Genomic DNA, 13,618 nt, shown 5'->3' on the forward strand with positions numbered 1-13,618 from the left:
CAGACACGCTCATTTCATTGCTATGTCAAGTACATCTTCAAAAGCAATTAGAGTGTTTGTGAGGGAACTGACAGAGCACGCTTCTTGACTCCAGGAACGGAGCGTTGACCATGACGAAATCGTTCAGTATAGCAAGTACTAGTAATGGATTAAAGGACAGTTAAATGTCGCTAGCCAACTCAAATCTCCTATGTTATTGTAGAGAGATACTTAACCGTCTATCTAATAGATGCTTCAGGGATTACAGCCAACTAAAATCTTCCATTAAAAAAAGAATTATTATTAGGGGCTAAAATTTTTTATCAAATAGAGTAACTACTAAAAGTTATATTATTATTTCTTTTATATAAAACCGGTTTACTGTATTACAATATATTAATGTGTAGCATGGATCAGAAAGGTCATCTAATCCAAGCAGAAATATCTAGCAATAACAAGACGAGACGAGAATTAACATAGGGGGCCTAACTGTCGTCCTGAATACTTCCATAATTCATCTGGTCTCTCCCAAGAAGATGCTGTGCCTCGTTGGCTTCCTCTGCCTCTGTTTTCTCTCTAAGGAACCGTCTACCCTGGATCTCAGTATAAAGTGATAGAATAAATCCTAAAATAGCTCCGCTGGCACCCAAGGCGACATTTATTGGTGTCGGGTTATCGTGGAAAACGTTGTTCCTAAGGGCATCGAGACCAGGTTGGGTGAAATTCGCCAATCCCGCAAGGCAAACAATGGTGCCGTAGATACGGCCGAAAGAAGCAAAACCGAACACCTTCGTAGAGTAGTCACTATGCAAAGTATAAGCAACCATGTATACAACTCTCTTGTTTGGCCAGGTACTTACGAGATAGCGGAATAATAGAGCGGCCGGAAGAGCACGAACGCTACCACCGTAGCATAGCCAGCCCAGGCGTATGGAAGACAATTCAAGACCCCGATAGCCATGATAAACAATGCCAGTACACCAAAAATAGCGGGGACACTGACATTATTGAGCAGAAGACCGATAAAGGGTGTTGAGGCCACACCTCCTATAGGGAGCGCGGCATCAAAAAAATGGTTTATCTTTTCACTCGCAATGTCTGAACCCAGCATGTAACGATATTGATCTCTAATTGTGGCAATGAAGAAGTTCATGCGCAGCATTTGAAGCATGGTCAATAGGAGAACAAAGATATACCATGGCGTCAGCATCTGACGATGGACAGGGAGGCCATGTAGAACACCCCACACTCCACTAGCTTCCTGCCGGCTTTCCTCAGCTTTGATTCGCAACTCTCGCTGCTCAGCATTGCCAGCAACTCCCTCTAGTTTATCCAGCTTTGCATGGCGCTTATCCGCACGAGCGCTGCGTACTCGTATTAGTTCGTTATTGTCAGATATGTTGCTATCTGAGTCGTGCCTGTCACGAGCAGTGTCCTCAGCCTTATCAATTTTGGCGTCAAGCTCTGGAATGGTATGATACGCATGTCGTGGCATGATAGAGAACTCGCTGATAAGAATGAAAGCGGGAACAATGAGATAACATAGGAAGAACTTGTCGAGCGAGAAACTTCCTCCAGACGCATCATATACTATACGATATAGGAGGAAAACAGCAGCGGATGCATCGAAAGCGCCCGTAATTAGAGCGATGACCAGCCCCGAATGCTTTGGAAAAGCATTGGCAAGCTGGAAGGTGGGTACGAAGAGCAGGGTGCCGCCGAGACTCAGCATAATGTTACCCAGCAAGTAGCCATCAAACCCGGGAACATTAAACGAGAAAGCCATCAAAATAGAGCCGATGGACAGGGAGACACAGGATAATACCCAGCAAGTTCTTCTCCCGTAGCGATCCAATAATGTGCCGGCGACAACACAAGAGATGTTTGCGGTGATGGAGGCAACGATGAAGAAAAGGTTCAGGCGCATATCCTGCGCAATGCACGGAATGTTCTCGTTGGCTTTGCATAATTCATGGTAGACGCCCTCTTTGACTAGAATAGGCTTGAGGGCGGCAAAGCCAAATACAATGCCGGATGCTAGCCAACATGCCAGCACACCAGTTGCGATCTGGGCTATTTTTAAGAGGTTAGAAGCTACTTCATCGAGAGACTTCTTTCCATTGGATCTTACCATATCTCTTAGTAAATGATACCTTGTATGCAGTTGTTCGGGATTGCGTCTCATGAAGCTCATTCACGGGCGCAAAATTCATCTGACGCCACTCTGGAGGCTTATTTTCATCCTCGACCGGACCAGAGATGGTCTGGCCGTGGTCGACGTCCAGGGATGTGTTGGTCGCATTCCGTAGAACCTCGCAGTCGAAGCCGTCGCTCTGTGTTACGTGCTGAGCGAGAGACATTGCAAAGACACAGCTTTGGAAATTCGTCGATGAATCACAACCATCAGCCTTTTAGTGGGAAGAGTGAAGGAACGTTGATGAAGCGTCGCTGGAAATTGATGGAATGTTCCGGGCGATGCCTAATTGGTTGCAGCGGGAACTTGACCTAGGGTAGTCCTTTAGGCTTTAGCCGGTCGCCCTCTCGGTTCCGCCTATTTGCAACCTTCCTTAATCCTGAGAATCGCATAAGTACACCAATCTATCTAATAATACTGTAAAATAAGAAATATCCAATAATAAGATAAAAGTCTTCAGCTTATTATTAATATATATATATATATAAATAATGGATCAAAATACGATGACGCTAATTACGGGTCAGATGCTAGTTCCCTTGTAATACTACGCGTCTAAGTAAATCTGGGCACTAGAACAAGCTTGGTCTTATGTCAACGACCACACCATCTTGTGCAAACCTCGTTAATAATTATTTTAAATTACCTTATAGCGGAGTCTATTATTAAATACTACTGCGAGGCCGCGAGACCTTCGGGACGCACCAGATGCCGCACCTCGCTACACTAGCCTCACAGACACTAATGAAGCGACACATAAATCTGACCTTCGCGCAGAGGTTGCCGAAGGTCAGCAATCAGTTGGACTACTAGCGAACCATAGCTTTACTATCGAATCCAATTCTTGCCTGCTCTCTATATAATATCCTCACATTTAAGTTATAAATTTGGTTTAAATAAGATCTTATTTCTTAATTAAATTATATTCTATAGATATAGAGAATGGGCCTGGCACTTTACAATTCCACGGGGTGGTCATCCACCACAGTAATAAATTATAATTTTTCTAGTAAATAGAATTAAGATTAAGATTATTACTTAAGGTTTTGTATATACTTTATCTATTATAATTTAAGTACTGATTTGATAAACACCCTACCACTGCTTACACTAGCCCATTCCACAGGGCGGTCATATCTTCCACCACAACACTAAAACGAGACTTGGGAAATTCTGCAATAAGTAGCAGAAACTGGGATTTCCTATTTAGGAAATCCCAAAATTCTTTACTGAGATCTTATTTCCCAATTGGGAAATTACAAATCCACCAGGATGAAACCTGGGAAAGACCAGATATCTCAATTGGGATCCCAACGGCCATCCTACTGTTGAGGGAGCTGAAGGCTTCGTTGATTAAATATAAAGACTCTCTAGCTACTGTCTTTACTTGATTCAGAACACAGGTTAGTAGTGCAGTCCTGAAGTATTCTCGATACCGCATCAATTGATTATCTGTCATTGCGCTATTATAAAGAGAAAAGTTCGATGTGCCTAACAACAGGGGTTTAATATCAGCTTTTTCTGTACAGCCAGCGACGATAATTCCCGTGATGTATGTAAAAATATACAGTATAATTGAGCCAATAATAATCTCCGCTTGTAGGGATGTCTAAAAAAACACGTTGATGGTTTTGATATGCCAGGATAAACAGGCAATCCGGATCCGGTAATGATACACGTGCGATGATGACAACAGGGGGCCTGGCGGCACGATGCAACCCTAGATCATTCATCAATCGATGATACTACTGGTAGTAATATTAGGATCGACAGACCAAGCTTTCAGTCAATCTGTAGGCCCTGCGTTCAACGTTGGGATTTACAGGGAACGGTAAAAAGGAATCCGTCAATCTGATCACTATTTGACCTGGCCACACAACGCAGAAAATATTCTTAAAGGTATAATGATTCGGCTTTAAGGCACCGACGTCGCACGCATATCTCTTATCTATATTCTCCGAGTTTTTGCTAAGGATAGCTTCAGCGACTAGCAACGCGTCATAGCTTACGAATCCCTCCGGGGGGTGACGACTCGACTAAGCATTTTCTCTATGTCCTGGCACCGTTTACATGTCAACCTTCTCTCCCCACACCGATCAAATCGTATCAATCTGAATGAATCTGATCGTATGCTAGTCAGACTTGTATCGCATATTTAAATTCGACATGGCCAAGCTTCATCACTTGACCCTCTTCCTTCTCTTGGCGATCTGCGAGCTTGCGCTAGCCTTACCCGGCAATTCCTTGAAAGGTAGGTAAATGCCCTCATCTTTGGTTCAACACATGATTCTGACAGGTCCTACCGTATAGACAATATCGGGCTCGGTTCCGAAGATAGTTTTGGCCTATCTAGCCATCAATCTGTACTTGACGAAGGTGAGTTCTTTGTTGTGGGGTTTCAATGAATTTTATTTTGGCAACGTTTTCTTATCTTTTCTATACCATGACTAACTTTCAACACCAGTTCAATGCTGGGAATGTCCTGGCCCATGCAGTCTCATGGCCTGTTGCAATGACGGGTATCCATTCTGTACAAGTGATGAAGGCCTGTGCTACTGTAGCTCATGACAAGCTACTACTTTTCATGTACAATATGGATTTTTAAAGAGCTTGTTTGGCGTGGGGTTTTAATTGAACATGAAGTTGTGTTGACCCATGCACCGAATTAGAATACAATTTGTGACGACGACAGCGTTAGGACTTGTTCAGTACGTAGCACGGCAGACAAAAGCCCTATGTCTGTATAAGCTTACCAAACTAACCTGAGAGCCATTGTTAAATACTTACCACATGCTTTGATGCTGCACATGTGCTTAGCAGCCGACCAAGAGCTAGTGAGAGACCTTGAGGCTTAAGTAAGGCCGTAAGGGTATCAGCTGTCACGTGCTAGTTTTACGCATACAGTTAGCTAGTTATATTTGTTACTATTGCTCCGGATGTCATCTAACTATATTTTTCATGTCATTGATGTTTTCAATTTAAGATGTTCTTTGAATGTTTATCATGGTTCTGGGGGAATAAAATTCCCATGTGTCCAACTACAACACAGAGCCATTTTCATAGAACTACAAAAAGTCAATTGGGAGAGGACAAGGGTAACTCCCATACTGCATCATCTAGGGCAGTTGACATGACTGCAAAAACTACGCGACGCGTTTGATGAGGAGCAACTCGATTTCCAAACTTGGGATTTCGCTTCAGCTAACGTAGCCGCGCTGGATCTTCAACCGTTTGATCGATCGAGGGGCAGCAGGTACTAGTCAAGAATAGTGCGTGGAACTCGTTTTAGTCCATAGCTCTGGATTTTGCGGAGTTATTTCCCTCGTCACCTGGTGGGGAGTGCGTGTTTATTCGGCGAAATCAATTTGCCGGACGACAAAACCCGACGCATCGTCTTTTATGCGCGCACGAAAAGGCGCGCACAAAAAGAAAAAAAAAAGGGACGAACTGAGCGCATTAGTGGCATACACTTACGGCGTGCATGAAGTAGTGGTTCACTTTCAATACCGCCTTTGACGGACAAGCTTTTTGTTGGGAAAGGACAAGCCCGGACTAATAGAAATAAATCTCCCTCATTGGACATGGCAAGGGGCAATGATCGACGAATTTCAATCACATTCTAATCTAGCCTTGCAGGCTGCAGCTCTTCTATAGGAAATGTGACAAATGCACCCGGGAAAAGCAAAGAAAAAACCCGTATACTAGTCCGTACATATGTAGGAAATATACGATTGGATACATGAATAATGAGGCACAATGTGTAACTATTTTTTTCCCCCTCGGAGTGATCGACCTGATTATCAAATTGCCATATGCGTGTAACGTGTGAAAATATCTTAGCTATATTAAAATCGCTATTTTCCCTGCAAAACTTTCCCCTATTAGTTTCTCTTTATCTATAATTTATTGCTTCTATTGTTCGAGAAAATGTTAACGAACACAGCGGAATTGTTCAGAAACGCGCCACCTACGGCAATTTTTGCTATTGGCGCCTTTGTGATTCTCGCATTTGTTCGTATGGCCAAATTTATTATAAAGGCATTGTTAAACTTGGATCGTTGCTGACAATGTTGCATTTCTAGAGCCTCGTAATCAGAGAGTTTCTGAACCCTTTATCAAAGATCCCGGGACCATGGATAGCAAAATACACTGATATTTACACCACATACCAATTCTTGTCTGGGAATAAACCTCGCTATGTACACAGTCTTCATAAAAAATATGGTATCATGGCCCCTCGCATTTCCTGTATCGAATTTGAAGGAAGCACATCTAACCCAGTTTTGCCTATAGGCCCGGTAGTGCGAGTTGCGCCTCACGAGGTCGACATCGCCGACATCAGCGCTGTCAAGGAAATCCATCGTGTCGGTGGAAAATACCTTAAAAGCGAGTTTTACGACAAAATTGGACATCGCGGCGGCAGAACACTCTTCAACCAGACCGATCCTCATCTCCATGCCATTCGTCGAAAGCTTTTGTCGGCCGGAATGGCTCGTGCCAACATCGTGCACCTGGAGCCGGATGTCATGCAACGTATCCAATTGACCATGAAGCGGATGCAAGAGGAAAACGACCATAGCGGAGTAATTGACGTGTTTAAGTGGTGGACTTTTATGGCCGCGGACGTGATTACAGAATTGAGCTTTGGTCAATCATTTCAGACAACCGAGCATGGACTGGTGATTTTTTCCCTCTGAATGCACACCCAATTACCATCGTCCAGGAGCTAATATTATGGGGGAAAAACAGAAAACACCGCTTATCACAACACTTCAAAAACAATCCTTTTTCATGGCAGTCCGAACCACCTTTCCTTCTCTGTTACCATGGGCACAACTCTTGCCGTTGCCACTACTAAAAGAAGTTCAAGCTGGAGGTCAAAGGATTTTCCATCGTGCCAGCCAAGCCATTGGCCAATATAAGAGAATGGTTGACAGTGGACTGAACACTAGAAGAACGCTGTTCAGCAACCTCTTAAAGAGTGAGACCAGGGAGTTGACGGAAATGGAAATTATACAAGAAGCTTGTGGCTATATTGCTGCTGGTAGCGATACAACCGCCATCACAATGACTTATCTTATCTGGTCTGTGTGCAGAAACCAATCAATTCGGGATAGATTGGTGACAGAGGTTAAAGGCCTGCCAGATGGCTTCTCGGAGGAGAGTGTGCGCGATTTAACATATCTTAACCAGGTATTTCATCATTCGAAAGACTCGTTTTTTTTCTTACAACTTATAAAACTCTAGGTAATAAATGAAGCCCTACGGTTACACTCAGCAGTACCCAGCGCTTTACCTCGAAGAGTTCCACCTGAAGGCGCCACGCTTGGGGGATATTACATCCCCGGCGGCACCACAGCATCAACACAGGCATATACCCTTCACCGTGACCCAGTACTGTTTCCAGCTTCCGAAAGGTAACCACAACCGCTGATCTGATATTTTCAAGAGGATAACAGCTAACCTGTCTGGACAGCTTTAACCCCAGCCGGTGGGAAAACCCGACCAAAGAAATGAAAGCCGCTTTTATGCCATTCGGAGGAGGGACTCGAGGTAAATACTCTTTTGTCTCCTCTTCTTTTTTTTTCTTGATTCTTTTGTTCAGAGTTAACGTCCTAAAATAGCTTGTATCGGTATACACCTCGCCTGGATGGAATTGCTTCTTGCCACTACACTCTTCTTTAGAAAGTTCCCTGATGCTAGAGTGTCCACCAAGGAGGGAATGTGTGATGAAGACATGGGGGTGAAAGCGTACTTGCTTGTATCCCCCAAATCACGACGTTGCCTTATCGAGGTGTAGGAAGACCGTGGCGCGCCAAGAGAGAGAAGAGTGTGGCTATGGGAAGGCTATTTGTTTCGATCCCTTTCTTAGGGACTTTGATCCGGGGTAATTAATGCATAGACATTTTACCTAATAGAATTTCGGCTACCTAGGCTAATAAAACGTATAATTCCGGTCAGACCTATAGGATCGGAAAGAATTGCAAATTTCAAAGACCGTGAGACGTGACTAAAACAAGAAAAATAGATTAATTGCTCGTGCTACTTTTCGTCTCTCTCCAAAGCCATATCTTGCGTTCCATACGCATCCACATACTCACTTGAAAACTTCCTTGCGCTAATTTCCCTTGCAAACAAAATGTCCAGCTCTTCATATGTCCTTCCTTTGGCCTCTGGTAAACGAAAGTACGCCCAAATAAAAGTCAATAACGCAGTACTGCCCCAGAAGAAGCCAGTCTTTCCAGATGCATTCCATGCGGTCGGGTTCATAAAGTACGGTTCAAGCACCTGGCTGACAACGTTTATGATTTGATACGATACTCGAGCCAAGGAGACCGACATGCTTCGAAGGCGGACCGAGGACGTTTCCGAAACAATTGCATATGCAATAGGGCCAACGGTTAGGGAGTACACCAGTAGCCAGAAGATGCATATCCCAGCCTGGGCCCATACAGCACCAGTCGCGCTCGAGGAACAATTGATGATGCCTATAATGAACAGTACGACGAACAGAATCCCTTGTCCGGATACATAAAGTGTTCTCCTACCAAAATGGGTAATCAACCACCATGAACAAAGCGTACCGAGAAATGCAATTGCCGTGCCCCCAAGATTTAATTGATATGCGTGACTCGGACTCATTCCAGCTGTCGTGAAAAAATAACTCGGCGAATAGGCAAATGTACTTCCGGAAAGAATTTGCCCAACAAGTGCCATACAGCAGATCTCCGTTCTTCGGAGATCGGTACCTCGGAAACAGTCGAGATAGGATGTGCCTTGTTGTATATCGGCTTCGAGTTTTGTGGTGTGGACTAACATTGCGAGCTGCCCGTTAATCTGATCTTCGGTTTTATTACCGGCGAGACGTCGCAGAGAGTTTTTCGCTTCTTCCAGTCTGTCCTTGCGTACCAAGTACCAAGGTGACTCCGGGGCAAAGTAGCAGACTATCATCAGGGGTAACGGCCACATCCACTGTAAGGCGAAAGGAATGCGAAATGCCCACTGGTCATTCCTGTTGATTAGTCCCTCTAAAACACCGGCAGCAATGAATTGACCAATGGCCCAACAGAGGTTGACATATATTGTGAGATAACCGCGTAGGTTGGTAGGACAGACTTCGGACGCGTAGGAAGGGCCAACAATGGCGAAAACACCCCAGGTAAGACCACATAGCACTTCACCCGCAACTAAGACACCGAGTGAAGGTGCAAAAAAAACAATGAATAGCAGGCCATTCAAAATAGCGAGAGAGAAAACCATCACCCAGCGGTAGCCGACTCGAGACGTCATGTATCCGTTGAACAAACCTCCTGTATGGGTTGAAGTATTTAGCATAAACAGACATATACAAGGAAAAAAATTAGATAGATATGACAAACCCATGATAGCTCCCACGGTACTCGACATATTCAAAGCAGACTGCCAAGCTGCTGAGATCTGCCATCCTGTCGTGCCGCCGTAATCCTGGCCGTATTTGTGAGTAAACTGGGGATAGGCGAAAAAGTTGCCGATCAGGACAATATCGTAGCCCTCCATTACAATAGACAGCGAAATCAACATGGACCAGAAGACAGCCTTGCGGTTGGCGCTCAGCGCCTGCCATAGACTGTCCGAGTGTTCCTCATCGGAGGCTTGTCTCGCCTCAGATATGGCGCCGCTTCCTAGGGTTTCTTCTAAATGGGCGGCCGCGGACTTTTCGATATGGATTTCCGAGGCCATATCTTAATTCTTGTGCGTATATTGTCCCTTCAGAGCTATTGACCGACACTTTCTGATCGTAGTTTCAGTAGCTAGTGAGATCCACAGAGATAGTAGTAGGCATTTATGTAAAACTAAACTCGCATAAAGACATTTTTTATTTAGCCTGACATGGAAATATAGCCTAATATCGACATTTTAGGTCATGTCATCCCGGTAACATGTCACAAGGTCAACCATCTGGTTTACTAGAGTCCAGAACGCCCTGGAATAATGTTGGATGTGGGGTGGAGCTAACAAACCCCAGACCAGGAACCTGGGGTGTGGAGAGAGTAGCAAGCGCTAGTAATAGAAACAAAGCCAATCAGGTAGACGGTGAAGGATGCGCCATGCGCTATGGCGCTGGTATATTAATTTAATATTTTCCACGTATTAGCAATTTTTCCTGGCTCGATAAAATCAAACCGCTACTGCGGCAATGGCAGCACAAACTACTTTTCACCCTACATAGCCAGAGATTAGCCATACTCGGTCATGAGACTCGGAAGAATAACCCAGGCAAAATAATTGGATAGTATTCACTGGGCGTACCGTTGTGGTGGGGAGGAAGGCATATTGTGTGCCCATTGGGCGACACTACGCGGAGAATGCAGCCGAGGCAATTCCTGACATTTTCACATAGGTATGGGTTATAAAGACAGGCCGACACCTAGGTAAATGGGTATTTTTGAATTTTTTGGCTTGTGATTGAGATTTATCTGAATCCTGGAATGATTCCCAGTTCCTTATACTGCTAAACCTTACACGTATGGATGACTGTGTACTAGTTATGAAGTACTGGCATCTCTTTATATATTATTATTTACCAACGGGTTTATTACATGTATATGGTCACAAAGCCAGAGGCAATGCAGTATGGTGCAGACAGGATGCGCAGGCGTTTCTGATGTTAATGATACCTGTTGACGTCCAATGCAGCCACGAAATTGCACCTATATTTCTTGATAGACTAAGATTTTCAACTCACCGAAAACTTGTGCTTTGCATTTACATCTAAATTGAAATGTAGGTCTAGGGATGCACTGGTAGTTTAATCATTATGAGTAATAGCTCTTCGGTTGTATACCCCACTTTTAATCAGTTCCAGATGTCATAAATAAATCCTAATTTTAATCCTTCTACTAACTTCTTCCCACACATAACCTATCGCCATGTCACTGCCCACAGACAAAAATGATATATCAATCCGACCAGCCACATCAACAGATATCCCTTTCCTTCCGGGTATAGAGAGTTCCGCATCTGCCATATTCAAATCAATCCCCGCACTCTCATTCATTGCTTCAGATTCTCCTTTGAGCACTGAAGATCTCGAGAATTTCCTCGCATCGAGCCATCTATGGGTAGCCACATACAAAGACCCCAGCTCTCGGAGGATACCTGTCGCTTTTCTTGCCGCAAGACCTATACAAACCTCCAACGCGGATGGTAACAAGCCTGGGTCAAATCATTTGTACATTGCTGAAAGTTCAGTTCATTCATCTTACCAGAGACGAGGGATCGCAAAGAGATTAATTGCCTTTGTTGAAAATTACGCTCGGGAGAATAAGTTCGATGGTCTGACATTGATCACATTTTTGGATGTACCGTGGAACGGAGGGTTCTATCAAAACCTTGGCTTTGAGGAAGTAGATGCTGAGCATTTAGGAGAGGATTATATTTCCATGTTGAAAGAAGAGAGGGAGAAATGGAAAGATTTGGGCACATGGAGAAGGGGGGCCATGTTGAAAAGATTTTAGTAGTCACTAGATATCTATGTATGTATACGTTTTCAGCATTGGGAATCCAAAGCAAAGCTCAAGGAAACTATACTAGCTGGATTGGATAAAAGTTGTTTCTTCCGTATTTTGCCAGCATTGATCAATTTGGAATACTGAAGACCAGAATTTCGATTCCGTCCCAAAACGGCAAGTAACCATTGGAAAGTAGTCAACACTTGACTAATCAGGTAAAAGACAACGCACTAGGTTTCAGATAAAACTATAAATTTCTCGTATTAGAGAGGAAGTTTATATGAGCACATGCAAGGTTAATTGGCGGCGGAGAAGAGCGGTTGCGACTCCAACGAAAACTTAACTCCGGCCGAATCGGCGTGATTATCTATCGATCAATTGTTTGGGTAGATAATGACTAATTTCGGAAATATGAGATTTTTATACTAATGGCCATGTGATTGATCTTTAATATGTGAAGAAAGCAATAATTAAACAGCAGTCACCAATCGCAGTAAGAGTACTCGCTCTCGTTAATAATATTGACGTCACATGTCGTTTTAATCTATTTCTCTTTTTCGCTCTTTGTACATCCTACGACCGTTTTCCTTGTTGTCAACTTTTCGACTCGGCGGTCACTAACGTGGTTCTCCGCCTTTGTGATCGGCTATGCTGGCTCACGTGTGCCTGGCTCAGACCAAAAAGCCTGGCACTACTTTATACCATTTGCCTTTGCTCGCTTGATTGGATCTCTTTATCTGTTCGTGAGGAAACTAAATGAAGAGTACAGAGAGTGGAGGACAGTGTATTTCAAATAATGTTCGGAAGAAAGAAACCAATAGTACGGAGTAGATGCCTCATGCGATGGCATAACCCTCAGACCTCCACATGGCACTACCCGTAACTGAGATCGACAAGGTTGTTTATGATCGATCGATTCTTCGCTAAGTCTTTAGCTAGCGCTTGGCACCCACAAATACGGAGTGCCTAGTACCTATTACCTAGTCAGGACAATGTTGCACGGTTACAGCATCAATTGGCCCGCCAGCAAAAAGAACACATTCAGCATGGAGCAGTAAGGAATTTCCTTCTCCTACGTAGGAGTGACCTAGCCTGCCGTTTAGCTGTTCCAGGAACACAGCGAGGACGGCAACACACGCAACTCTTTTTTTTTACTCTGCACTCCGTAGCTCATAACTTAACTGTGTCTTACGCTGTACTCCGTAGGATCCGACGAGTCCAATAATATGTGGATGAGTTATCCACGGAACCGGCACTTCCCGTTTTAAGTCCGTGTGGAACCAAGTGGGGCCCCACACCGCATCTGCTATTGGTGGAGGGTAGCCGTAGATTGCGAGGGTGCCTCTACGGAGTAGATAACCTTAAAAAGCCGCGGGATTGACCAAACTTTGGCAAGCTGGAAGAGCTAAGGATGCCCGCTAGGATGTCTCTTTTTTTCTTCTTTTTTTCTTCTTCCGAGCCTCTACAAAGTGGCAGAAAGCGACGCGCCCTGGTCCAGAGACAAATGGCCAATGCAAATGCAACTAGGCGGAGGTGACACAGGCAAGCCGCCAGAAACGAGCGTGCACCACTGCTTCCAAATCGGACGACGCACAGTGGGTCCACGGCTGCGGCGTCTCTTGTCCTAGCCCTTCTGCCCCACAACGGGCCGCGACTCCATTGGCCTATGGGGCTACCCTCCGATGATCATTGGCCTGCCAAGAGCGGGGCGGACTCCACCGTGCCAGTCTGGACCAGCTCAGCAATGAAGCCCCAGCAGCAACACCTCCTTCCGCCCACCACCACGCCATACGAAGTACTCACTCACCACTAACAAATCCCAATTATTTCCTAGCTACCAGCGGCGACTACGCCATCCTCGTCCTGTCTGGACTGGCTAGACTTCACTAGTGAACTGCACTAGCATCTCGCGTTGCTGGTTTTCTTTTCTTTTTCCCTCTGGATCGTTTCCCCG

At 44.6% G+C, this 13,618-nt stretch overlaps 4 protein-coding genes across 4 annotated transcripts; 2 read left to right on the plus strand and 2 right to left on the minus strand.

Moving 5' to 3' along the window:
* Positions 1 to 464: 464 nt before the first annotated feature.
* TRUGW13939_11273 (uncharacterized protein) lies at positions 465 to 2,339 on the minus strand (the record flags this gene model as incomplete). The annotated part of the gene is made up of 3 exons (XM_035494381.1): positions 465 to 783; positions 840 to 2,052; positions 2,111 to 2,339. 3 exons carry the CDS (start codon positions 2,337 to 2,339, stop codon positions 465 to 467), a joined length of 1,761 nt encoding a protein of 586 aa, XP_035350274.1.
* A 3,646-nt stretch (positions 2,340 to 5,985) lies between these two features.
* Positions 5,986 to 7,973, plus strand: TRUGW13939_11274 (uncharacterized protein; the record flags this gene model as incomplete). The annotated part of the gene is made up of 7 exons (XM_035494382.1): positions 5,986 to 5,991; positions 6,059 to 6,184; positions 6,256 to 6,852; positions 6,923 to 7,366; positions 7,421 to 7,590; positions 7,650 to 7,726; positions 7,798 to 7,973. 7 exons carry the CDS (start codon positions 5,986 to 5,988, stop codon positions 7,971 to 7,973), a joined length of 1,596 nt encoding a protein of 531 aa, XP_035350275.1.
* Positions 7,974 to 8,215: 242 nt separating this feature from the next.
* Positions 8,216 to 9,892, minus strand: TRUGW13939_11275 (uncharacterized protein; the record flags this gene model as incomplete). The annotated part of the gene is made up of 2 exons (XM_035494383.1): positions 8,216 to 9,483; positions 9,553 to 9,892. The coding sequence occupies 2 exons, from the start codon at positions 9,890 to 9,892 to the stop codon at positions 8,216 to 8,218; spliced, it is 1,608 nt and encodes a 535-aa protein (XP_035350276.1).
* A 1,190-nt stretch (positions 9,893 to 11,082) lies between these two features.
* On the plus strand, positions 11,083 to 11,670 carry TRUGW13939_11276 (uncharacterized protein; the record flags this gene model as incomplete). Its single annotated transcript, XM_035494384.1, has 1 exon — positions 11,083 to 11,670. The coding sequence occupies one exon, from the start codon at positions 11,083 to 11,085 to the stop codon at positions 11,668 to 11,670; it is 588 nt and encodes a 195-aa protein (XP_035350277.1).
* Between the last annotated feature and the right edge of the window lie 1,948 nt (positions 11,671 to 13,618).

Source organism: Talaromyces rugulosus, chromosome VI (assembly GCF_013368755.1).
Source record: "Talaromyces rugulosus chromosome VI, complete sequence".
Lineage (NCBI taxonomy): Eukaryota > Fungi > Ascomycota > Eurotiomycetes > Eurotiales > Trichocomaceae > Talaromyces > Talaromyces rugulosus.